The sequence below is a fragment of the Podospora bellae-mahoneyi genome, chromosome 3, assembly GCF_035222275.1.
Source record: "Podospora bellae-mahoneyi strain CBS 112042 chromosome 3, whole genome shotgun sequence".
In the NCBI taxonomy this organism is placed as follows: Eukaryota; Fungi; Ascomycota; class Sordariomycetes; order Sordariales; family Podosporaceae; genus Podospora; species Podospora bellae-mahoneyi.
The window spans coordinates 250,044-275,125 of NC_085882.1; the positions used below are offsets into that span (position 1 = coordinate 250,044).

Consider the following 25,082-nt stretch of genomic DNA (forward strand, 5'->3'; position numbering starts at 1 on the left):
CGCCGAGGCATATCTTACCGACATTTCCTTGTGGTTGAACTTTCCTCAGGTTCAAATCATTCCCGTGTGAAGTGTGAACTACCCAGGTGTTAGAAATGGGCAGGCTCCAAATGTTTTGGACGGCATGTTTTCCGTGCTCTGTAGGTGGTGCTCCTCCAGGTGAGGTGGCTGAGTTCCGTGCATGCACCGATAACCACTCACTGTGCTAGCCAACCTGGGCGACTTCAAGCGAAATCTAATCTACTCAGGGTGTTGTGTGGGTAGCTACAACTGGGCTGGTTTGTTTGGGTCTGCAGGATTTCTCAGTTCTCTTTTCCATAGTTATCACAATCAACAGTTTATTACCAACACAGGGCTTTCTGATGGGCAACCTTATTAGCGGGGCGACGCAAGACTGTGCAGTGCCAGCTCCCAATGATACGCTGATGAAAAACAATGCATCTTGTTTGGGGACTTTTACGTTGTGCTCTGTGCATATACAATGTCTCTTCCTCGCTTACCCCTGACTATTTCCTACCTAGTTCATCCGACTAACAGCAAGGTGAACGTGGCCGTCGTAGAAAACACCCTTCTCAATGGACTGGATCAACCCCGACTCTGGTTTTACCAACCATGATTTTACTGTCTTCAGTTACCCATACGAGCACGTCCCTGCCCGAGATTACCACACCAAGGAAGCAGGACTAGGCAGCAACATCGACCTCTTCAGTTTAGGACCCGAGCTTGAGCAGAGACAAAGGGCGGTAGCAATATGGAAATTGGATGCAGATGAAGTTTGTCTTTGCGATAGCCTTATAACAGCCTCCACGACAGATCACACTGACTATCTTCTTATTTCAGGTCTCATTGCAAGATCAAGTCACCAGGGGCGTGGATCAAGAACAAGTCTTCAAAAACAACTCCATATGACCCCCCACTATTCTCATCACTTTAAAACTTTAGACATTTCATACCATGTTCAAGAACTCTGGACTCTGATTGAGCAGAAGGTACCGGGGACTTACACACTCATATGTCCCAGAGCCCCTGAAGTCTTTCCAGGCCAAACTTCCCTCATTACCGACCTTCCCTTCTCTGAAGGCATCTGGAAATATGTAACGGACAAATTCCACGTCCACCAAAACATCACACGAACAATTCTTCGTAATGCGGCATACTTCTCAGTCATTCGTCATAGGCAAGAAGACTCCGGGCAGTTGGAGATATGTCAGTGCTGCTTTTGTGCTGCAACTTGATACTTTCATCATACTCACATCACATAGCATACACTTGACGCACAACTTCATCCCTTCCGGATGACATCGCGCTATCCTCCACTCCCATCCCTTCTCTCGGCTCCACCTTCTCCATCATCTACGGCAGTGATGAATCCCATATGGAAGCCACGGGGCAACGACTTCAAGAGTCAGTCCTCTCCCACGCTCATAGACACCCACTGTTGATGCTGGGGATCTTCGCCGAATTGGAGAGGGAAAGGCTTGTCAATCTGGCTGAGAAGCTAGCCGACCAGTTCACCTTGTCATCTGACTTCTTGGAGACAAAAGATGACAGCAGCAGTGATGTTGGGCAGGGTTCGATAAAGCATGCCAAGATGCAGGAGTACCTTGGAATATGCCTCATGAGTAGGACCCTGGTAGATCACATCCGGAGCACGAAGAGGCAGCTGCTCAAAGTTCTGATTGAGCTGGATCAACTGGAAGAGTATTGGTTGTCCAAGGCTTACGAGGATGTCTTTTGCCAGCGGAAATCTCAGCATAGAAAGGTTGAAGAAGGCGACCGTGAGGCTGCTGAAAGCGAAGGGGAGAGCAAGGCTCTGTTGAACGAGGGGCCAGAACTCGAAGACAACGAGACCTTATCCAAGGTTCTTCTCGAACAAGAGAGAAAGTCCTTCATCCAAACAAGCAACAAGATGCGTCAGCGAGTCCGCGACATACTGGATCAATACGACGACAAGATCGATGAGTGCAAAACGATGGCACAGAACCTATCCTTGGCTATGCAGGCCGTAAGTGCCCTTCATGTATCGCTGCAGCAAAGTCGATCGTAAAGAGCTGACCATGTCCCCTATCGAACAGGCCTGGAACCAGACCGCTCGCCAGGATGCCGCAGTCAATGCCAGGATAGCGCAACTCAATACTACGATAGCGCTAGAGACAAAGTCTGAGAGTGCCATGATGAGGAGCATCGCCCTACTAACAATGATATTTTTACCACTCAGCTGCGTTGCTGTAAGTCCTGACTCGGTAATTTTTCCCTTATTCGAATGTCATTTAACTGAGGCGCATGCAGTCTGTCTTCTCAACGACTCTTTTCAACTGGAGCCCAGGGGAAGGGGAGCCCGTCGTATCAAAGTATATCTGGGTTCTAGCTGTCATTGCCATTGTCCTCTCACTGGCCGTGGTGTGTATATGGTACCTTTTTACAGACAGGGGGAAGAAGAGGGAAAGGGAGCGGGTCAAGAGCTGGGAGATTCCATTACCTGGGGAAATGGTTGATATCCATAGGAGCAAGAGTTCAGGGGCGTGTTTGGGCGCCAGGTTGTAGATAACATAACTTAACTGGCACCACAAATGAGTCAACGCAGAAGACGATCCTGAACCATTCTTCAGAAGATAATTAAAACTGGTTCAGAGATAACTGAGCTAATATGCTTTGAGAACATAGTTAATTAACCTTAAAAGATCCTTACTAGGCCTTAAAAGATAGTTAATGGATTTTAAAAGAGAGTTAATAGGTTTTAAAAGATAGTTAGTAGGCCTTGAAAGATAACTAATGGTGTTTCAGTCTGGTGTGTATGTGCAGATGGACAAGTTGATGGCTGTGCTAATCACAGAGTGAGATGGAAGAGACAGGCATCTTGCTTGGACAAATAGATCCAGAATGGATTTCACTGAGCGCTTCAGTATTCAGCTTCTCTGCAACAGAACTGTTCGGTACCTATCAACACACCAGCTTCTCGACCATAACCCCCCCCCTCCCCCTTTTACCATTTCCCCTCTACGATGGGTGCTCCTTCAACTGGTGTATCCATCCCTGAGCACCTTTCTTCAGCAGTGGAATATCTCCATTTCTTGTGCCACTCTCGAAAAAGGTGTCCATCCGGTATTCATACCGATCAATCTCAGTCCTAGCAGTCTCAAAAGCAGCGAGCCCTGCCTGACCCAGGAGTAGCCAAGCGATGCACTCACCCGACCCCCGCAACTGCCCCTCCCCGGGACTTTTCCCGGCACCTTCCCTGGTCTGGCCGCTGTTCTTGCCCCGGCCCCTGTCGCCCCTCCGGCCGCCCTGGCTCTCGCCCCGCCCTGCCTTCGCTGCTGTAAGTAACGATATTTTGTTTTCATCTACCCGCAGAGTCAAAGTCCTACCATCTGGTTCTTAAAAAGTATCTCGCCAGCGTCGTCACCTTCTTCGCAAGTTATAACGTTTATTTATTTTTTGAGCTGTGTCATTGAGTTTTATTTAGAATCTGATATCTTTTAGAACTGTTTTGGTGGTATTTTGTTGGGCGCTTGCGCGCTGGCTTTTTCTTGTGTTAGGGTTTTGGGTTTTCTGGGTCGGTTCCCGGGCCCGAATCCGCAGCCTGGGCAGCAGTTGGATGCTTTCATCTGGGCTAAAGCACCAGGATACTCGGATGGAAGCAGCAGTTCTCCAATTGATGTATATTAAAAGTACTGCGGGGGAGTCGATGCTCACGAGCCATCTCCAGAAGGAGGAGAGTGGTTTCAGGAATATTTTGAGACACTAGTTCGAGAGGCTTCTCCAGAGATCAAGGTTTAGCCATGGAAATGATGGTAGGACACGGTAATTCTGCTGTGTTGTCTGTAGTTAACGGTTGCTGCTGTTTCGAATTGCGCTTCAGAATGATGAAAAAGTATCAGGTACCTAGTCTACATTTGTTGTCTACCCTTCCTGCCATCCGAATCCTCTTTGTCCAATACAGCCTCTTCGTCTGGAGGATTCTTCGAGTTCTTTGCTGGCAAATCGTCTCTTCCAATCATCCACCCACCTGACCAACCAACCCATCCAGTTTCTTTCGGGCCTCGGGCAAGGCACACCAGAATGGCGAACACCAATAGCCCAACTGTGCGCTTTCAAATCAGTACCGCTCTCTCAACGCTTCCGTGATGAGGGAAAGGGCGGAACTCACTGCTGCAACTTCCACTCCAAGTCCAACCACCCTGCGCGAAAAGACGATTACCCACTGCTGTTCCCGTCAGCTGCCCAGAAAACGCCGCAACCATGTATGCCGTATTCACACGATTCTGTGCGTCCGGTCTCAGACTGTATATCGCCGCCCTGTTCCCAATTTGCGTAAACTGACCCCCCAGATCGATTGTTATTGCCTGAATAACCGGTCCTGCCACCGTAAACCCTCCGGTAAAAGTACCCACGATCACCCCAGCCAGCTCTAACCCAAGCCCCATCAGAGCTGATACCAACGGCATTACCTTATCTATGACGAACCGCGAGTAAACAGGCGCCAACAAGATAACCACCACCCCAATCAACCCAAACAGTCCAATAACCATCGAGCTGTACTCATACGGCGGCCGGCTGAGCAGGAAGCTTAGAGTTGTCCAGTAGCTCGTAAAGACGGCACTGAGACAGAAAGCCACAATGCTCGCCTGGCAAAGCAACGGCTCCGTCACCATCAACACCACAATCCCCCACAGCAACTTCCCATACCCCGTCACCCCCTTCAACGCAGTCGGGTTCTTGGAAGGGTAATCCGGCATCCAAAAATACAACCCCATCCAAACAACAAACTGAACCCCCAACCCAAACCAGTATATCCCCCTCCACTCGGTATAATTCGCCATCACACCGCCCAATATCCTCGCCACCAACACCCCCAGCCCCAAGCCAGAAACTACAACCGCCAGGCAACTCGCCCTCCTCTCCTTTGGCGCCAGATCCCCCACCAAAGGCAGCATCAGCTGCGGCGTAACAGTCGTCGCCCCGCAGATATAGCTCACGACAATAAAAACAGTAAAAGATTGCGTCGTACACAGGATAATCCACAGCAGCGCCGTCAACAAAACCAAGCAGAGGATAAACGGCCTCCGGGGGAAGACATCCCCCAGCGGACAAATCAGCAACAGCCCACTCGCATACCCAGCCTGCATGAGCGTTGCAACCACAGACGCCCTCTCAAACGAGACGGAAAACGACTCCGCGATCCGGTTGAGGATGGCCTGGTTGTAGTACAGATTCGAGACGGTGAAGCAGGCGGCCTAGGCAAAAAAGAACAAAAAAAAAAGGTCAGCAAGGTGGGTGGGGGGGATGACAACACAGCGATTAATTGAAGGGCAACTCACAAATCCAAACAGCAGATTGATCCAAACCGTAAACCTCGGCGGATTCCTCTCATCCCACCTCGTACGCGGCGGCTGCCACAAAAGAAGCCTTTTCCACTTTGTTTGGCCTACCCCTCGTTCCACCCCTAGATCAACTTCTTCCAAACCATCATCGTTCTCGCTGGTGGTGCTGCTGTTCCCATTATCAAATTTCTTCTCTCCTGTCGGCGGCGGTGGTGGTGGTGGTGGCGGCGGTGGTGGTGGTGTTGACGACGGCAATGGTGGTGACTCCAGCGCAGGCTTCATCATCAACTCATCCCGAGACATGGTTGTCTCACCTCAGATATGCAGGTCATCATAGGAAGTGAAGAACATGAATTTCACCGGTTTTTGTTCTGGGTCATGCTCCTTACCCATTGACCGACCTGCTGTTGTGTTTGCGGTCGGGACGGTTCCGAAAACGGCGGGCGGGCTTGGCGCGTCACTACTGCAGGGAGAACTGGCGTGAAGGCGGGTAATGACATCGTCAACCGGCCTGTTGCGTTCCCGCATATCGTCATCCGGTTGGGTCGGTACTTGCGGCATCAGAGCTGGACAAGCCTGTGTAAAGCGGGCAACCACGATATAAACACCAAGCATTGACCAACATCACGTTCCTACCAGCACGAAAAATAAAGCATGTCAAACATGTCACGGCACATGGTCGGGTCATTCTTGCTGCTCTAGCTTGGCTTCAATGACGCCATTTCTCCGTCAAGTTTCGCTCTTTGGATTTACACTGCGTGGGCCAGTGTTCACAGAGGGTTGGGGTTGGTGGGTGTAAGTAAACAACTAGGATTATTATTGATGTCTGCTGCCGACCAACAACTCTATCAAACACCCAAACCCGATTCCATCATGACTTGTTCAGCTAATCACCGAGCACAAATTTCCCCAAGAGCCTCCAAGTGCCGAGGCGCTGCGAACCGAGTTTGCCAGCTTGACACCAATCCTGTGCAGCATCCAGGCATGGCCTGTGCTTCCCAGAACATTGCTCTTGCATGAGCTAGCATCGGGAAATACCTTGCTGCAGACGCCCCGTAATCTCTCCTTGCACTCACGCCCATCGGCGCACGCAATTCTGTCGTATTCTCCAGCGACGATGCATGCCTGGCCCTTGAAGCTGAAGGCTGAACCGAGCCATTCGCTCGAAAGGTAAGATCCGCTCCAGCAGGCTTCGCCGCCAGTAATGGTATCTTGACTGAGAAAGTCCAGTACAGCCAAGTCGTCATCGTAGATGCCCCCGTACAGAATGTTCCTTCGGTCAAGGAAAGAAGTCACTGCCCCAGTAAAGTAGCCTAGCGGCTGGTCCTGGTATTTCGGATCTGTAGAGTGTGCTGGCGCAAGCATCCATTCACTCGGGCGAGGCGTCATCTTTGAGCCCGTGGGGAGTCCGGTTCCAACAAATGCATCGACGTCATTGGGAAAATCCTCGATGAGATAACTGCCGAGCTGGGCACCAAAGCCATGTCCAACATATGTTACGTTCTTGAAGGCCATCCAGAGGCCATGCTGGTTTGTGCGCAGTCGGACGGCGAGCTCATGCAAGACCTCGACGTGGAACGGGGGTTGGAGTACCTGCCAAGGGTCTGTCGACATCTTGGTCAGTAAAACAACGCGGAATAAGAGCATAACAAAAAGGAGGATGTCATAGGTACCGGGATATGTCGGGCCATGGCTGTCTCCATGACCCCAAAGGTCAATGGCTAGGGTGTAGGAACCACCAAGACCAGACGCCAGGGCATCTGCCAAACTGTACTCTAGTATACCGAGCCCATGCCACATAGATTTGTCGTATGTCGCGTCGTGGACCATTAGATGAATCCGACGATCTTGCGCAGCGACTGGCCTTTCTGGTCGGCAAAGGATGCCGTGGATGGTAACGTTCCTCTCCACAATGAGTTTCGTGGTATTCTCATCAGGATCCTCGTACATCTGAGGGTCAAGGCAAGAGGAGAAGAATTTGGTCACGTCTTTTGGAGAATTGAAGTCGACATTTCTCCTTGTTCGTGGGAAGTCGACGTTGTCAGCTGAGATGTTTCCGAGTGGTATCTGAACATAACGGCAATTGGGCGCGAGAACGGGCGGGACTCTTGAGGTGGTTTTCCTGAGCTCAGTGTTCCTGGCTGTGCTTGGGAGAGCGAAGAATAGGGCCCCGAAAAGCAGCGCGATGCGGCAGGTCATGATGGGGGTGAGCGGAGGAGGAGTGAAGAAGCGGTGCTGTAACAATACTTTTCAGAAGGGCAGTGGGAAGATGGTCGACCAAAAATGTGAGTTGCGTCGAAGTGGAAGATGGGGAGAGAGTGAAGAGTCGAGGAGAATAGAGAGAAACGATGGATAATGCTGTTATTCAAGCGTGGTGGGCGACCACTTCTTTTCGCAGGAAGGTGCCGACAAGATGACGGGATGCCAATCGAACGATGGCTCGTCACTTTGAAGGGACTCCTTCCCATCCAAAGCCAGAGGGTCCTTCTGAACAGGCCACTCAGTGAAGTTTCACCAGGCAGTGGCCGGAAGGTCGGTATTCACCGGTTCCGACTTATCGGCACTCTCCCGTCGTGGATCGGAAGGTACCACCAGTTGGACAAGTCAACTGGCAGTGGCAAGCATAAAAGGCAAAGTTGTGTTGATGCTCATTGTTACTTTATACACAACATAAGTCCCAATCACTTAAACAGACCCCCTATTCCCCTCCAACACCCCCAACCTCTCATCCACCTCCCAACTCCCCCTCCGATCCTCACTATACTCACCTGCCTCCTCATAACCCCTTCCCACCCCCAACCCCGACAACCTCGCCCCGTTTCCCACCCCCGTCCCCAGACCCGTACCCAAACCCAGACTCACAGGCGAAACCACCTCCTCCCCACCAACTTGAATCTCTTCCATCAACCGTCCCGGCGGCAGCGGAAACCCTCCCAACAACCCCTGACTATTGACGCTCCCCGTACTATTGGACGCTGTAGCAGGAGAAATGTATATACTGGGATGCACAGGCTTCATCCCCTTCACATCCCTTCCTGAGCTTCCCATTGACGACCCCGTCGGTGGTCTCAGCTGCGTAGGCGGTCGGAAGCTTCTCCCTCCACTGCTCACAGTAACTGTTGGGTATGTAAATCCCGATATTTGAGAGGATATATCCGAGACCATGTCTGGTTGTCCGCGCGCTCTTGCCTGGCTGCCTGAGTGGGAAGAGAAGGAGGGGAGGCTGATGGAAGGAGGGTGATTAGGGAGGTGAGGGTGTGATTCAGCCCGGACTTGGGACAGCCAGCGAGAGATTGTGGGGCGCGGTTTGGATACCTCGGGGAGGGCGTTGGTGGTCTCAGGTGGGAGAGGAGCGGAGAGTAGTTGGCTGTAAGGATGGTGGTGGTGGTTCTGTGGGGGAAGGTCGGGCTTGGAAAGAGAGTGGGCTGAGGCCCCGGGGTGCTGTTGATGGCGGCGGAAGCGAAGGAAGAGAAAAACAGCGCTGAGGAGGAGGATGGCAAGGCCTAAAGAGATGTTAGCGATCGATACCAGCGAAATGGGATAGGGATTTACGGACCAACCGAGCTAATGACGATTGCAGCTATCTGGCCAGCGTTGAGGGTGTGTGTCGGTGCAGCCGTCGGGATTGTGAGGTCAGGCGCGACGGGGGGTTCTAAATACTTAGAACAGGTACCCAAGCTCATCATCAGAGAAATGTACATACCAGGTGCATTTGTCCCTTGAGTTGTGTAAGAGGTGATGATGCTGGAAGAAGGGACGCCGTTGGTGCCCGTTTCAAAACCATCTACCACAATCTGAGTATTTGGGTTTTCTTGGGCTTGGGATGTCGTGGTTGGTATTTGTTTTATAGCTGACCTAGTGTTGGCTTCCTGAGGCAGCTTCGTTAACACAGCCGTTGGCGTATTTGTAGCTGCCGGGGCTGTGGAAGACCGCTTTTCGCTTGCTGTGGGCGATGTCTGTTTTCTGCCATTTCTCAGAGCATCTTGTTCCTGGTTTTTCAGGTCTTCTTTCCGGGTTCGTTCTCTCTCCTCTTCGATTTTCTTCCTTTCCTCTTCGATTCTTTTCCTTCCCTCATCAGCCTTGTCCTCAGCCTTGTTTATGAAGAATCCAAACACGCCATTGTTTGACTGATCGGTTGCGTGGACACGGTTGGACCCCTGAGGTCGCCGGTTGTCATATCGGTTGTGTCCAGTGTCACCGTCATGTTTCCGTCTTGCCAGAGGCATGGCCGGTCACCCTGATTCATAAAGGCTTGGATGTGCGTATCCTGGATCTGCAATATGAATAGGTGCCAAGTGTGTGTGTCTTGCTTGTCGTGGTCCCATCGAGTGACACCTGAGGTGGATGATCCAAAATTGGAACCAACATCCTCGACGGACAACCAACCCCTTATTAACAATAGCTCCCCTCACCGAGACTCCCTATACCTGACCTCTCAGCTCCCCACAAATTGTGCTTGTTTGCCGGCCCATTGGTCTCAACCTCGGGAGCCACACGGGCGACCAAAAGCGACCAGGCTCACCATGGCAGTGTCGACATATAACTGCATCTTGCGAGGCAGCGATCGACCCAGTCGGCCCAATCAAACACCTAACAGACTGCAAAAATCTTGTAATTGATAATGGCACAGTCAGCAGAGAATGTGAAACTTGGGATAACACCCTCCAGGTACGGGGGCGAAGCTGCACACCTCAACCAGATGTCATAATTGGAATTGGCGCAAACAAATTCGAGCATAAATCTCGGCAGTTTGAGGGAGAGGTTGCGATTGTAGTTGGGGGCCAATCTTCAGGCAGCATGATTACGGTACCATCAAACAATTGACAGGAGACATGGAGGCTCGGCTGGGTGTTGTAATGAGCGTCAGGTTGTTTAATCACAACCCCTAAGGAACGAAGAAATGCACTGGAATACCACCTCCGTCAAGGTGAGGTTGCTCTGGGCTCAGGTAGGTGAGGTTTGCTCCCCGCCGCTAGGCACTGCACCTGCGCGGGGCTGCTCCAGCTAGTTCGGGTACCACTCTGCCCCACTGCGCCGCTAGGTACCTTACTGCCACCGTCCGACTCCCCACTCCCGGCCCCGCAGCCCCCGGCACTGCTCCCATCTCAAATCTCAATGGAACCCCCGGCCCGTGGTCGGTCAACCCGGAAGTTGTCCTGGCCCAGTGCACAGTCCTGATGCTCGCTCCAGCCCAGCCCAGGATCCGGTCTCCAGCCTCGTCGCTGGTTTCCATTTTGTCCCTGCTCTGTCTCCAGGTCTGGAACTTGCGTCCGTGTCCCACCGGCGCGCACGGGTAAGTAATGGTCTTCTCTTCGGACGAGAAGAGCCTTTTGGTCTTTTCTGAGGATCACTGGCATTGAATGTTCTCGCTTTGCTAACTACCTCAAACATGCCCAGGTGATATGGTCGATGCGCGAGCGCAGGTCCGAATATAACCCTAACCCCCAAATGTCGCGATCATGCCTCCCTCCCCCCTTTTCCGACTTTCGAGAGCTCAACACCACCCCGAACCCATCTCCCTTCAAAGACCAAAGAATTTCATGTCATCTGCTCCCCTCATATTTACACTGTGCCCGACGCCTTGGGCGTACACGCCAATCAACTTTCCGTTGTCCCACGAATACGTGGTGTACCGGCTCTGGGGGGTGTTCGCCTGGGTGACATCTGGCTTCGCGGGATCCAGGCCGAATACACCTGCCCATTGCTTAATCGTCTCGTTGTAGTTGTTCGCGTGGAGAGTTGTGTCGGCAGAACCGTGGTAGATCTGCATCTTGGGTCGGGGTCCTTCATATCCTGGGTAGGCATCAAAGACCATCTTTGCCCAAACCTGCGGTGTCGAACGAACTTGGCCTTGAGCACAGGAGTTGTTCCAGGCGTTGGTGCCACCAGACTGGGAATAGAAGCAGCCAGCGGCAGTGCCGGAGTAGACGATGCCTGCAGCAAAAAGGTCGGGGTAGGTAGCAGCCATGACGTTCTGTTTTGGCCCATGATTAGCCAAGGACAAGTCAACTCAGGTGATAGGTAACTGACCGTCATCATGCCACCGGAAGAGGTGCCGGTCACAAACACCTTGGTGGGGTCGCCGTTGTACTGCTGAAGCGTGTACTTGACCATGTTGGCGATGGCGTTGCTGTTACCACCGCCGTCATGGGTAAGGGTGGCGCGTGAAGAAACTATGCTCTTGTTAGTAAAATGCGTCCATTTGAGATCACAAGTTTGAGTTCTGGACGATCCGAGTTTTCTTTTCTTTCTCGTTGGTTCTTTTCTCTTGGTTATCTTTCCCTTTTTTTTTCCTTTTTTTTTTTTCCTTTTTTCTTTTTTCTTGTTTCCTTTCTTCTTTTTTTTCTCCACTTTCGTCAACAGCTCAATCGAAAAAAAACCTACCATCCCAGCAAGTCCCCGAATAGGGTGATTCAGGGTAAATGACAATAAAGCCCTTCTGATCAGCGAGCTGTCTGTATGGGCTGCCACTGAAGTAAGCCTGAGCAGTACCAGTGCAGTAGTGAATGGCCACAATGATAGGAGGCTTCGCCGCGAGGTTTCTGGGGACATAAATGAACATCTTCGCATTTGAAGGATTGGACCCGAAGTTGTTGATGCGTGTGAGACTCTGGGCCATGACGCTGTCCGCCCCAAACAGGGCGAAGCCGGCTGTGAGAGCAGCCGTCATCTGGCTGAAGAGCTTCATGATGGCGATCGTTTCAGGCGGAAGTGTCTTTGTGCCTTGTTGTTGATGCTCTGGCTGGTGGAAAAGGGAGGAAGCATATACACCTTATATATACAGACTGTCCTACATGTACCTAACCCCGACTCTTCCCCGCGCTGATCATATTGCCTTGCACTTCCCTTCCCCCGCTACCACGTTACCGGGCGGTCCGTAGCGTTAAGCACGTTCATGTCTTTGCCGCCGACTTAAACGGAGAGGCCCGGGAATCCAATAGTTACGCACTTTTATATGATATTGATTTAACCGAGGTACCCCATCATGAGCTGTCCCCAGCTTTGTTTTCAGCGGCGACGACGTAAGCAGACGATGAGATCTCGGCAGCCCACCGGCAGTCCAAAACTAGACCTCGTCTCTTAGATTGTTCATCAAGACCAGATTCGGTCATTGCGTTGCTTCCCGGTGATGCTGCATCATAGGGAAGGCTGTATGCTGGGCTCTGACATACCTGTTGATCTGCAATGAGTCAATACCTACCTAATGGGCTCCTTAATGAATATGACCAATTTGCCGGGCAAAGTTACGGAGTGACAGGGTGCTTCCATTCTTGGCTGCCCTGTTATATTATTGCGTCTCTAACTGCCAGGTACAACTCCCCAGGCTGTCAATTTTCCAACAAGAATGCAAGCAATTTCAAAACAGATATGAGTGATCTTCAACAAGCACTCCCTACTTATTAAGTCAGCCACCCATAATGAAATGCTAGGTAGGTACCTAGGTACTGAGGTTGCTGCTCCAACTGAACATGAGTATCTACCATTGAGGCCAGCGGCTCCCGACCAGACATACAAATCTTATTACATGTTCGATTGCCGAGGATAATCCCGGAGGTTCGACAAGACTCTTGTATCACAATGGCTTGCATGCGGAGGGTCAGTAACGGGATGTGGGCATGTTGATGACAGCCTCTAGATTGGTGTCCAATCTGGATGAATCAACAAGGGCATTCTCTCTCCGCAGACCACCGGGGATTTTTTTGATAATTTGCGGGATCAAACCTTTTGATGAAGGTACATGTACGAAGTGACCTTTCAGCATTTAGGCGGATTACCCCCTGGCATGGTCGACTGTGGTGTTGAATTCCTTTAGGCCTCGTTGATTGGCCAGGTTGCTTAGATAACAGAAGCAAGTAAGGTAAGGTAGTTAGGGGCGCAAGGGGACACCCTCCTTATAAAATAGTTGGCACAGCAAAAGGAGGTTAACTTATATCATATTGTAAACCACGCCTCAAAAGTAAACCAATAGGCCTTTTAAACACCTTGAAAGGCCCATTAACTATCTTTAACGGCCTAATCATTACCTTCGAGGTATGATCCATAATATGATATGGTTTACCTACCTTACCTTCGTGTGCCAATCATTTTGTGGGGAGGGTGGGAGGTGGGTGTTGATCGGGAGACCAAAACAGCTACCGCCTGGTTATGGAACATCTTGTCGTGGAGGTCGTCTCTCTGAAGAACATAAGGTATCCGGCGATTGGCAACTGTGCACCCCGGTTAAAAGTTTCTTTGCTGCTGAGTAGCAGCTGCTGTCAAACCCGAGTCAATAGCCTTGCTGTGGAAATTGTGACCGCGAAAATGTCATCAAACGTAATCTCCACGCCTCTCGACCATCTTGGAACCCTTTAAGTCGACAATTTGAATTTGAGGGAATCTCAAATTTGTTTAAAAGTCTACTGACTATCCGTCAAGGCAGGTTTTATTCCCAGTGGCATTCTTCGTTCGTTTTAGCACCAATCAGTCGGCTACTGCGACCCATGTGGGGTCGCAAAAGTCATTTTCACTTGCTTCTGTGAATACCTCAAGGTAGTTCTGTGAGAGTTCTGTTGTCTTTTGTTGAAATTCACAGATCCAAAGTCTGAGCGCCAGGTTATGTGCCATGCTCCCACTGGCACTTCGCTATGAGGTGAGTCTACCTACCTACGTCAGTGTCCACATACCTAAATACATACCCATGAAATTTTATATCTGCCCATACACTTGACGGTTGAGAGAGAGTTTGAAGACTTTGAGACGCTCATCAGTCGCGCTGAACCCCTTCAAGATGTTGACGATAAAAAGAGAGGACTTGGGTGCCTAATATAATAAACCTGCTTTAATTTTAAAATTAAATCATGTTCAAATCTAGTGGCCGCTGAATTTTTGATGCAAGTATATATGTAAACGTTGGTCAACCAAAAGGCTGCTTTAGCGCCCGGCGGCACTGTCGGTCAAGAGAATGCGACCGCGGCTCGTGGCGGAAAAGTGCAGAACGCAAAGCTTGCCCATTGGTTGGAATGTCTCACCTGGCGGGATTTGGCGCGTAAAAACGCCTGTCTGCCCACCAATCACCAAACTCCAAGGTTAAACAATAGCAACAAGAGAAAACGCAACCCGTCGTCGAGTTTCCAAGTGTCGACGACAAACAAAACACATTGTCTGTTTCATGATCTCGTGAGCGCTGTGGCTTGAAGATTGTGGACCAATCGGCTGCGGGGAGACCAGACCCTGGCTGTGGCTAGTGCCCCTGGCTGTCTCATGTCGCAGAAAACGTCGGGCCAAAGCTGACGGTTGGTGGGGAAGTCCCCTTGAGGGAAACGCTACAATTTCAACCTGGAAGTTGGTCCTCGAGTTCAACAAACCGACCTCTTCCACTCGTGCGACTGACAACTATCAACAGGTCGACACAGACTGGAATTCGGTCGTTTTAATATTCATCGCACACCCGGTGGCCATCCAATGTCGACTCGATATGGCACAGCTACTTGTCGCTTGCCCTACCCCAGACCTGGTCGGGGCCCGTGCGTGGCCCGATGGCGGGGCAATGTGGAACAGGCGGTGCCGCACACCCTGGGCCTGGCGTCTCGAATTCGCAGACCTCCTCGACCACCTCCGACAGACATGGTTCCATCCACGTCGATCCGACACGAATCGCACAGGCATCGCGCCCACCCCTTTCCCAAGAGAGCCTCAACATGGCACCATGTGCCAGCAGTGCCAGCAACTCGATATGCCTCTTCCTACCAAGCTGTACACACCTCCCTCCCCCTGATAATCTGCAAGCACCCGTCTTGCCATGTCTCTTTACAGTTTCTAGCTTTTGTCTGTACTCCGCATCTCTGTCGTTCTTTTATAGTCATTCTCTTAGCTCAACAGCCCACAGCTCAGGTCATTCTGGAAGATCCTGGCGGATCTTGATCTACGTTGCATTTTGATACCCACTTGGGCCTTCTGTCGTTTCTGCTCCCCTGCTACCCATCGTTTAATCCCTTGGTCTCGCCCCTGCCTAGCCTCTGGCAGCTTTTCGCTTCTCCTTTTCCCTTCTGTTTCCTCACCTACACTCTCTTTTGGTGATGATCTTTGGACTTGGTTAGGAACCATCCACTCTGACTTCCTTGCCTTGACTGGGCAGGTCCCGCTTTCTGTTCACCCACTCTCTTTAACACTAATTGACAATTCTATCGACGAATACCCCGATCCGACTAGACGCCGGACAAACACACGCACGAAGCAATAATAATACTGGGAAGACCAACACACAAACCGACAATGATTTGGCAAAGGGCATTGGTGGCTTCGCTCCTGGCGATGGGGGCCCAGGCTGGAATTGGCGACATGGTGGCCGAGGGCATGATGAGGGGGAGTCCATCCGTCGAGAGGAGGTTACAAGAAATCGCAAAGGCAAACATCCTGTCAAGAGGATACATGGAGATTAGGCAAGCACCGGGACTGTCAACGGGCATTGGCAGCAACACACCCGTGAATCCTGACGGGACCGTCGACATGGAGAGGTGGAATGAGGAAGTCAACCAAGCTTGCAGAGACTCGCTCGAAACTCTCAACGTGGCCTCGAATCCATCAGGCGCCTGCATCTGTTACAACCTCCCCGTCCTCAACAACGTCACAGGCACCTTCGAAGCCGACCTGAGGCTTTTCCAAATTAGCCCACCAACTGGCGACTTTCAGGGCATTCCGCAGGAGCAGATCAACGTTGCACTGAGTTACAACGGTGCGTCGGTCGCCGAGAAGGAGGGAGGCGCTGCTCGACAAGGCCCAGAACCAGCCGAGGAAGGGAGGCTGCGGCTACTCCGGTCGTTCCTGTTTGTTGGTCGGATCAACAATGATGCGATGGGAGGGGAGGAGATTCCCATGTAAGCAAGCACCAAAGCTTTTGTCACCTTTGCGATGTGCCCGATGCTGACTCTGCCAAAAGGGCCCAACTGCAAGCTCTAGTCATGCCCATCGTCACGTTGTCCGCCGTCAACGCAGACGGCCAGACGGTGGCCACCAACGTGTCAGTGAACGAGGCCGCCTTCGTTTCTGGTGTCTTTTCGCAGGAGGTCGTCATGAGTACCTTTCGCCTAGCCGAACTTGCTGTGGAGGAAGAAGTTGCTCGTCTCAAGAACGGCACCACCGCTTTTGTTCTTCCCGGTGTGCAGCTGCTGATTTTCCCCATCGGTCTTATTATCACGAGCATTTGGCTGGTCATTGGTGTGGCTGCCTATGGCATGGGCACTTATGCGCGGTACAACTTCCGGGAGTCTCACAGAAGGATGGTGGCGAAGACACAGAAGGGGACCATGGCTCGTTTTTAAGCCATCGTTTCCCACTCTCCTTGATACCAGCTGCTCGCTTACACCCCGGGGGCAGCACTTTGTCTTTTTCTGCCTGTGTTTTCTTCGTCTTTCGCCATCCTCACCTTGGTATTTATTACTGCCATATAATAGGACTGAAGATGCTCAGCCCAGACCGTATATTTTCTGTACATACATATCCTCATAGCGCTTGAGTTATGGTGACATTTGTTACCAGCTGAATATAGAATTATCCCAAAGCAGCAGAACCACGTCTCCTTACTAATGGTTATGCCCGCGAGCAACGTCTAGCTCTCTCCCCTTACTTTACTTCCAACCTAAGCCCTACGCCGCACTCTCACCATGAAGTCTTTGTTGCACGCCACGCCCCCTCGATCGACATATTTGCCAGCCGAGACAACCTCAAAGTCAAACCTTCTCACAATTTCGGGCAAAACCTTGTACATCTCCATCATGGCAATTTCCTTCCCCAGACAAACTCTTGGTCCCATGCTGAACACGAAATTCGCCGCCTCCATCTCGGCTCGACGTTTCTCGTTGCCATTAAGCCACCTCTCAGGCTCGAAAGCCTCGGCGTCGGGGCCATACAATTCGGGATCACGACCCACGACGTATGGATGGCTGCACACCTCTGCTCCTTGAGGAACATGCACCCCGTCAATGACGGTGCCGCCCTTTTCGAGAATAATGCGCCCGAACAGATTCGGAGCAGGAGGGTTGACTCTCAGTCCCTCCTTGATGCAAGCAACAAAATACGGCAGATGCCGTTTGGTCTCCTCATACAGCACCGGCGTAGACAGCAAACCCTTCTCATCTGCCACCTCGATCTCCTTTCTTGCCTTTTTCATACACTCGCTGTGCTCCAACATTAATCGCAGCACCGCCCCGAGCCCGCTACCCGTTGTGTCCGCCCCGGCCTGGATCAGAAGCGTGGCGTGGGCCTCCTTTTGCGCCCTGGTCAACGGCTCGCCGTTCCCATCTCGTGCGTCAAGGGTATAGTCGAGGTAATCCCTCATTTTCCCCTCCCCCCCGATCCCTTGTTCTCGTTCTTGTTCCCGCTGGGCAACGCCAAGTTTGGCTTGTGAGGCCAGATACCCGCTTCCCGTCTTGTCATCCACCTTGGGCATGATCAAGCCCCTTATCCACGGCGATGAAAGAATCAGCTCCCGGAAGCTGTTGCACCTCGCGGCGAAGGCAAACATGGGGAGGGACTCGCGAAAGGCGGATAAAAGCCGGCGCTCGTCACGGTCGTGGGCGATGAAGCCCCATGGTTTGCCAAACACGAGGAGGGTCATGACATCGGCGGCGAACTGGGCGAGCTTCTCCCCCATCTGGAAGGGCTCATGGTCGGGTGGGAGGAGGGAGAGTTGGTTGACGAAGAAGGTGACGAGGTTGTCGATGCGGGGTTCCTGGGAGGTTTTGAGGTAGGAGACGCTCCAGTGAGCGCCGCCGAGGGATTTGCGGAGGGATTTGTGGTCTTCGGCGGGTATGGTGGAGAAGAGGGAGGTTGGGCCGAGGGCGCCGGTGCCGTAGAGGGAGCCCTTGTGGTTATGGGTTGGGGACCAGTAGATGGGTTTGAGGGAGGAGGCGTGGGGGAAGAAGAGGAGGGTGGGGGTGATGAAGACGGCGCGGGTGGAAGGGGGGTATTTCTTGGTGAGGTTGTGGAGGAATTCGGGCTCACGGCCGAGGAGGGAGAGGACGGCAAGGGGGAGGGAGGTTAGGCGGGTGTAGAATGGTGCTGGGAAGGAGGAGAGGGGGTGGAAGAAGAAGTTTGTGAGGATGCGGCGGATGACCAGGCAGAGGAGGAGGGTTGGAGGGAGGAGGAGAAGTTGCGTGGGTGAAAGCATGGTGTTGATGCTCTACAGCCTCTGTGATTATGCCCGTAATACAAGCAGTGTATCGGATAAGCACCGTCTCGATCGAGGGAAATAGAGAGGGTTGAGGTCTTCTCACAGACTATGAATACCAATCTTCCACTGGGAGCAGAAGGACCTTCGCAGCCTGGTCGCCCACACCCATTTATTTACGACAACGTACATTCCACATATTCATTCGAGTCTCAATTCTACTCGCACATCCCAGTTCAGATAGCTACCGGGGCTGGATCATTACAGAATGGAGGAGCGGCTTGGGGCCCTATTGGACGTCCCCTAGGAGGGACGCATATCTCCCGCACAACGGCCCGCCCATCACTGGTCAAGGACTTGGGAGTATTATCGAGTCAACCAGCGACATGTGGATGCTACCTGTACGACTTTGCGATGTTTCTCCTCGGGCTGGGACCTGATATGCATGTGAGCCCTTGTGCTACTTCCACGACACCAATATTTTAAATGGCTTGCTGCATCCGGTCACGAGAGGAACCATGTTTGCCAGCCTCACCATCAACTAGATAGAATTGGACTCGTCGAAAAGGGGCAAAAAGGGGGCATTACATGTGGGGGTTAGGGTCTTTTGGCCTTGGAGAAGGCAGGGTGCACTTGGGTGGAATGGGTAAAGATCAGGAGTCAATTTAAAACCTTAAGAAAGGGCAATCCAAAGAGGTTCTGCTGGTCAATGTAATATCAGTTTGTCTTGCGGATAGTTGCTGTTGGCCGTTCCATCCACATGTAAGCTTCAGCCAGAAAATAAGGTTTGCTAACAGTGGGGTCTACCCCACCTCGGTGCAACGGCTCCCGAAGCTCCAACAACTGTGAAACACTCTCCTCCAAACGCCCCGCCATCAGCAACCTCAAGCGCGTCACCGCGTCTTGGTGGTACCCGCTTTCCAGCAATATTTCGCCATGAGATGTCCAAAAGCATACGGCTTCCTCTGCGACATCGGATAACTTTCCTTCTCCCCTCCCCGGTTCTGCCATGAAATCGCGACCTCCTAGAGGCACGGAAAGGTCCCCAGTTGCAACCTACCTAGTACCTGGGATCCATATCCCGTCCTTTTGGCCCATTCCGTCGGGAATCTGGCATCTCTCTCTCCTTCTGTCAGTCATCAAAAGTCCGGCCAACAAACCCTCTATCTTCAGACATAGCACTTGCTGTCGTCCGATGCTTCCCTACGAGCCCTTGCAGTCCTCTGCTCGAACAATGACGGCACCATGTGGCAACCAGAAGTCTGGCGAGGTTGTGGCAACCCGGAGGCAGGGTGTCCCAGCTTGAGCCATTGCGCATCTGCTGTTGCTGGTTACGTTGGCGCCTTTCGGCGTTTTGAATCGTCAACAGAGCGAAGGACCGCATGAACAGCATTCCCGGGACGAAAGGGGGCGATGCTCGAATCTCGCCCCTATCCGAGTTTCCAAGTGGAAGATCATCCCGCATTTTGTTTACCTGTTGGCTTCCCGTGGACTTCCGTATTCCTTTTCAGTTTCCCGGTTTTGCCCCTCTTGGTGCTGAGGCTCACCATAAGCATCACAGTCCTAGCTGCTGCTATCCCCCAAAGGTACACCAGCTTCCATTCTCATGCTTTACCATTACCCACGGCCGCCATCTGTGGCATCCTGACGGCGATTTCTCCTTTTTACAGTTTACCTTACAAAGATACCTGGGCACAATGGAACTCACCATGGATATTGCCCAACTGGTGGCTCAGATGCAGGATACACTGTCCACCATCCACACCACTCTCGCCTCTCTCAACACCGCCGAACACGATGCGAAGCTTGACGAGCTGGAAGCCAGGCGTGATAATACCATCAAACATTTGCTAGCCGCCTTTTCTGCCGAGTCTGAGGTCCTGCACCAAAAGAGACTGGCTCAGCGTGAAGAGATCGCCGAGCGCCGCAGGATCGAAGACGAGGAGCGGGAAAGACGGAGGCGCCAAGAAGATGAAGAGCTGGCAGAAAAAGACAAGCAAGAAGATGAAGCACGGGATGGCAGGCTTCTGCACGAGACAAATGAAGTGGAAGAGGAAACGGACCACCTTATGATTGAGATTGAGGAGGAAGCCCAGAGGGCCATTGATGAGGGGCAGAAGAAGTTGATGGGCCTGGAAGAACGGAGAAAGGTCCGCAACCCCTCCCCAAGAGTATTATGTGTGTCCCATGTGCTAACTGTCTCTCCAACAGGAGCTCAACCACCTCATCGAGGAGCAGCTGAGGGCACCAATCATCCCTTCTCCACCCAAGAGATCGAGGCGAGGCAGCAACCTGCCGCCAGCTGTGGCTACACCAAGTAAGCCACCGGAACCTGTGGCCCTCGAATCTCTCAATAATGACGGTGCAAAGGCTCTTGAGCCCGAGGACATTTCTACGAGCAGACACGATGAGATCACCGAGACAGCCCACAAGTCGCCGACCATTCCGCAGGCGGACATGGTCAAAGAGTCGACTCTGAACACAGATGTCAACAGCCAGATGCAAGCTAGCCCCACCAATGATAGCAGACCGACATCTCGTCAGGACCGGCCTCTATTTGTCCAGCCGGTGATTTCGCGATCTGGGACCATCATCCACGCTGACCAGCTTGAGGAGACGGCACGTGCTCCTGTCGAGCCCATTGGTATTCCCAATCGAAACACCGATTCACCTGATCCTTTGGACAGCTCGAAGCCCGATGTAACCTGGTGGGAAAACAAGAGAAGAGAAGAGGCAGAGCGTGCCCTGCACCATCCAGCGACTCCAAGCCCCTCATCTTCACATAACGAAGCCGAGGACACCGGAGCCCCATCACAGTTGCCAGCTGAACATGGAGTCAAAGATGCCGATCAGCCCAGCTCTTCCCAGGCAACACCTGGCGCGAGTCGCCAAGCCGTGGAGAGCGGCGATGTGACCCAGCCCGCCGAAGAGACACCCGCGATGCCGCAATTGGATATGGATCAGGCTTTGTCCAACGAGACAACACGTGGAAGGAGCCAAACAAGTGTCGATGTTATCGCCGCGGTAACGAAAGCGGCCAGTGTCGTCTCTGACAGCGCATCCGAGTACGATTTGTCTACGGCCGACCATCCGACCGAAACAACCGTTGAAGGTGAAAAACCTCAGGCTTTACAGAATCTCAATGTGCCCGAACACGAACACGGTCCCGAGGAGGCGCCGTTGCCATTGAGCGCTACCGGTGACTCCTTCGACGCGGCAGGGGATATGTCCTTCGAGTCGGCGCATGAGCAGCCTGTCAGACTAGCATCTGCTATCTCCGATCATACGCGGTCTCATGCCGGCGAGCACATCTCTTTTGCTGCCGATGAAGAACAGAACACTCACAATGCTTCTTCTGAGCTCACCGAGGCCAGTGTTACTCCCGAACATCACGGCTCCGAACTCTCCGTCAACGGGGACGCCGCTTCCTCCGTCTCATCGTACCACAATCAGCCGAGTATTGAGTACCGCACGACATCAGACGAGCCGCCCGCAGTTGGAGTTCCAGAAGGTATGGACGACTCTTGTTCCTTGACTGATACCTCCGAGTATTGCCAACACGAGGAGGTTTCTAACAGACACCACCCACACCGCCCTCCGCTCGTCCATTCAGAGTCGTACACGGGAGATGAGGGGGATGATGTCGAGGTTGACATTCCGCTGCAACGAGTGCCTTCCCACCAACCGCCTAGAGAAGAGTTCGGGCATGAGGAGGTTGAAAACGATCAATATGCCGTCTCCGACCATGAAACAGACGTATGTCATGCTCTAGCGCCGGTCTCACAGGAACAAGAGCTGGATGAACACCCACACACCCCATCTCTCCAGGTAATCCGCGAGGATGAGGTCCTAGATTCTACCGTCGAGGAAACGGTGGCTCCAGAACCACAGCAGCATGGAGCTGTAGGCCTTGGGACCGAAGACAGCGCTCACGCAGAAAAGTCCATTGTGGAACATGACTCCCACCACGGCAGCGAGCTCGATCATGAGGAAGACGTGCCAGCGCTCTCATCTTCCTCTGACCATGGTGACCATACCCATTCCTCCTATGACGACGGCTCACACCTTGAAGACAACTACGCCCAACCCGAACCCATCACGCCCAACCCCCTCATCCTGCAGCCCTTTCGGACCGGCGACGGCGGCGATCGAGGATCGCCTGTTCGTGACCGAGACGTACCGAAGCTCCCGGATGACGTCGGTCGACACGGAGAGGGAGATGCTGAGCCCGGTGTCAATGGTGCTGGAGGACAACCTGATGATCAGGCCCATCTCGGAGTACTTCGAGACGATGGCTATGTGGGAGGGGGAGCAACGGAAGGAGCAGAGGAGAAGGCCGAGGAGTCATTAGTTCCTGGGGCAGAGCATGTCAGTGACGCTGCTCTACCGCCGGCCGGGCTGCAGAACGAAGAGGCTGCGGACGACCAGCTGCGTCGTGCTAGTCAAGTGTCGAATGAGTCGGTTGAGATGGACGCTGCGTATACGACTACAGTGAATGGGGAGGGCGAGCTGTTTGATGATGATGATGATGATGACGATGACGATGACGATGATGATGATGAGGGTGATGCGGAAAGCGATGTCAGTGACATTGAGGATGCTTATCTCAATGAGGAGGGTGTCGTCGATGCTGTCGTTGCGGCAATGGGACCTGAGCCTGAAGATCAAGAGCACACTGAAAAGGATGCTGCCACAGTGAAGACCTCAGTGGATGAGGTTGCTGAGGTGCCTACCGAGGTATCTGCTGAGGCACCTGCCGAGCTTCAAGCTATTGTTGCAGCTGATGCTTCAGTTCATACTTCGACTGATATTCCCCTTGATACCGTCCTCGACCGTCCAGTTGGGCCAACTGTCGAAATGCCAGAACCAATGGCAGCACAGGTTGAGGCTGGGGCTCACATCCAGGTGTCAGACGAGACGCCATTCGCGACACCAATGGAAGTGCCAGGTCAAGCTGAGCCTAAGGCCCAGGTGCTAAATACCATGGGGGATTCGGACGGCACACCCGCTGTCTCGGCTACCGTCCCACCAGTTGAGACTCCAGAGCCAGATCATCCCCGGACAAGCCCCAACTGGGTCAACGAAGCTGACAACTACTTTGCTGAACTGGATCAAAGACAGGAGACACCCAGGCTTCAGTTCTTTGAGCAACAGCGAACCGATGTAAAAACTTCCTTATCATCAGATTCACAGACAGCCAGCCAAGGACTCTCAGCCAGCATTCACAATCCTGATCGCCCTCAAACACCCGACCAAGACACAGAGTTTGCTTACCAGGAACACCGATCAACACATCTCCATAACCAAGAGCAACAACAATCTTCGCCGCAGTCCGTCCGCAGCCAAAGCACCATCGATTCTGCGCCTCCATCGCCCGAACAACACACCGTGACAGACACCCACGTCCCAGTCATCCGTGGCCTTGTCTCCACCCAGTCACCCAGCTACCAAACCGGCCGGCCACGGAACAACTCCCATCTCAACGAGTACGACCATCACCGCGATGAATCCGAGGACACCCCATTAGCTAAATGGCGGCACCGAGAATCCACCCTTTCCATGCCCGACCAACCACCTGTTGCCCCCCTTGATACCGCTCACTCAAGCAAGCACTCCCACGCCAGCAGCGAATCCGGCGACCAAAAAGGCGGCAGCCTCTTCCAGCGCATGCGCAACGTATTTGAGCAACAATCCCACGCCTCCGACATCAACACCTCCCGCTCGTCCCAATCTCGCCCCATCAGCACCGAGCGTCACGGCGGAGGGGGAGGCGGCGGGGGCGGTTCTGGACTCTGGGGTTCCGGCGGGCCTCTCTCCGGTCGTTTCGGCAAGTCCTGGTCTTCGTCATCGAACGAGCACCATCACCACAGGGACTACCACCACTCTCCCTACACCGAGGCGGGGCACTCCCCTGTTCGTGGCACCGAGGGCGATCATGATGCGTTGGACGAACGGAGTGGCTTGTTGGGTGGAAGGGAAGATCTAAATTGACCACACTCGGCCGGAGTCCTTAGTCCGGGGATTGAACAGCTGCGGAAACCTTTTGAGGTTGAGGATCAGGATGAGAAAGCAGAAGAGAAAGACGCAGTCACCTTCCCACTGCGAGCACCGATTGTGCTGAGGGATAATTTTGACAGGCTAAACGTCATCTCTGTCCAGGCGCAGGTCCCCGTAGATGATGTGCTTGACTCTTCTTCTTCTTCTTCTTCTTCTTCTTCGTCGGTGGATCATCGGTTTTCGTGGGCGTCATCGATCCCGTCGAGTTGTGTACCGCTTAGTGTTGTCACTACCGCTACCACGGCGGCTGAGACGGAAGAGGATGGAGATGAGGATATTGTGGAGGTTGTTGCTGGTAAGAAGGGATTGGGGAGGAGGAGTTTGGTGCTTTCCCCTTCGTCTTCGGTGCGAAGGCAGAGGGGGAATGGCGAGGTGGAGAAGGGCTCCGAGTTGAGGTTGCCGTGGTTGTGGGTGCAGGGTTGGAGAGCTAGGTTGCAGAAGGCGGGGGACGACATTGAGAGGGTGAGGTGGGAGGGGAGGTTGGAAAATCAAGTTGTTAGGGGGCGTGAGGAGGGGAGGCAACGGAGGGAATGTCGAGAGAAGAGGGGGGAGAAGAGGCA

The 25,082-nt window shown here is 52.8% G+C and overlaps 9 protein-coding genes across 9 annotated transcripts; 4 read left to right on the plus strand and 5 right to left on the minus strand.

Moving 5' to 3' along the window:
* Window positions 1–360: 360 nt before the first annotated feature.
* QC761_0048010 (uncharacterized protein) lies at window positions 361–909 on the plus strand (the record flags this gene model as incomplete). The annotated part of the gene is made up of 2 exons (XM_062872435.1): window positions 361–773; window positions 841–909. Exons 1-2 carry the CDS (start codon window positions 576–578, stop codon window positions 907–909), a joined length of 267 nt encoding a protein of 88 aa, XP_062732968.1. The 5' UTR covers window positions 361–575.
* Window positions 910–1,375: 466 nt separating this feature from the next.
* QC761_0048020 (uncharacterized protein) lies at window positions 1,376–2,663 on the plus strand (the record flags this gene model as incomplete). Its single annotated transcript, XM_062872436.1, has 3 exons — window positions 1,376–2,005; window positions 2,076–2,228; window positions 2,290–2,663. 3 exons carry the CDS (start codon window positions 1,376–1,378, stop codon window positions 2,542–2,544), a joined length of 1,038 nt encoding a protein of 345 aa, XP_062732969.1. The 3' UTR covers window positions 2,545–2,663.
* Window positions 2,664–3,887: 1,224 nt separating this feature from the next.
* On the minus strand, window positions 3,888–5,624 carry QC761_300810 (uncharacterized protein; the record flags this gene model as incomplete). Its single annotated transcript, XM_062877237.1, is given in 4 exon segments — window positions 3,888–4,081; window positions 4,148–5,234; window positions 5,319–5,546; window positions 5,559–5,624. The coding sequence occupies 4 exon segments, from the start codon at window positions 5,622–5,624 to the stop codon at window positions 3,888–3,890; spliced, it is 1,575 nt and encodes a 524-aa protein (XP_062732970.1).
* Window positions 5,625–6,203: 579 nt separating this feature from the next.
* On the minus strand, window positions 6,204–7,812 carry QC761_300820 (uncharacterized protein; the record flags this gene model as incomplete). Its single annotated transcript, XM_062877238.1, has 2 exons — window positions 6,995–7,812; window positions 6,204–6,925 (listed from the first exon to the last, which is right to left on the minus strand). Exons 1-2 carry the CDS (start codon window positions 7,518–7,520, stop codon window positions 6,204–6,206), a joined length of 1,248 nt encoding a protein of 415 aa, XP_062732971.1. The 5' UTR covers window positions 7,521–7,812.
* Window positions 7,813–8,006: 194 nt separating this feature from the next.
* On the minus strand, window positions 8,007–10,257 carry QC761_0048050 (uncharacterized protein; the record flags this gene model as incomplete). Its single annotated transcript, XM_062872437.1, has 4 exons — window positions 10,012–10,257; window positions 9,025–9,929; window positions 8,878–8,973; window positions 8,007–8,824 (listed from the first exon to the last, which is right to left on the minus strand). The coding sequence occupies exons 2-4, from the start codon at window positions 9,545–9,547 to the stop codon at window positions 8,007–8,009; spliced, it is 1,437 nt and encodes a 478-aa protein (XP_062732972.1). The 5' UTR covers window positions 9,548–9,929; window positions 10,012–10,257.
* A 406-nt stretch (window positions 10,258–10,663) lies between these two features.
* On the minus strand, window positions 10,664–11,940 carry QC761_300830 (uncharacterized protein; the record flags this gene model as incomplete). Its single annotated transcript, XM_062877239.1, has 3 exons — window positions 10,664–11,295; window positions 11,352–11,506; window positions 11,706–11,940. The coding sequence occupies 3 exons, from the start codon at window positions 11,938–11,940 to the stop codon at window positions 10,843–10,845; spliced, it is 843 nt and encodes a 280-aa protein (XP_062732973.1). The 3' UTR covers window positions 10,664–10,842.
* Window positions 11,941–14,404: 2,464 nt separating this feature from the next.
* QC761_300840 (uncharacterized protein) lies at window positions 14,405–16,935 on the plus strand. Its single transcript, XM_062877240.1, has 2 exons — window positions 14,405–16,174; window positions 16,237–16,935. The coding sequence occupies exons 1-2, from the start codon at window positions 15,573–15,575 to the stop codon at window positions 16,616–16,618; spliced, it is 984 nt and encodes a 327-aa protein (XP_062732974.1). The 5' UTR covers window positions 14,405–15,572; the 3' UTR covers window positions 16,619–16,935.
* Window positions 16,936–18,822, minus strand: QC761_300850 (uncharacterized protein; the record flags this gene model as incomplete). Its single annotated transcript, XM_062877241.1, has 1 exon — window positions 16,936–18,822. Exon 1 carries the CDS (start codon window positions 18,463–18,465, stop codon window positions 16,936–16,938), a length of 1,530 nt encoding a protein of 509 aa, XP_062732975.1. The 5' UTR covers window positions 18,466–18,822.
* A 531-nt stretch (window positions 18,823–19,353) lies between these two features.
* Window positions 19,354–24,456, plus strand: QC761_300860 (uncharacterized protein; the record flags this gene model as incomplete). The annotated part of the gene is made up of 2 exons (XM_062877242.1): window positions 19,354–20,615; window positions 20,677–24,456. Exons 1-2 carry the CDS (start codon window positions 19,848–19,850, stop codon window positions 24,454–24,456), a joined length of 4,548 nt encoding a protein of 1,515 aa, XP_062732976.1. The 5' UTR covers window positions 19,354–19,847.
* Window positions 24,457–25,082: the final 626 nt, after the last annotated feature.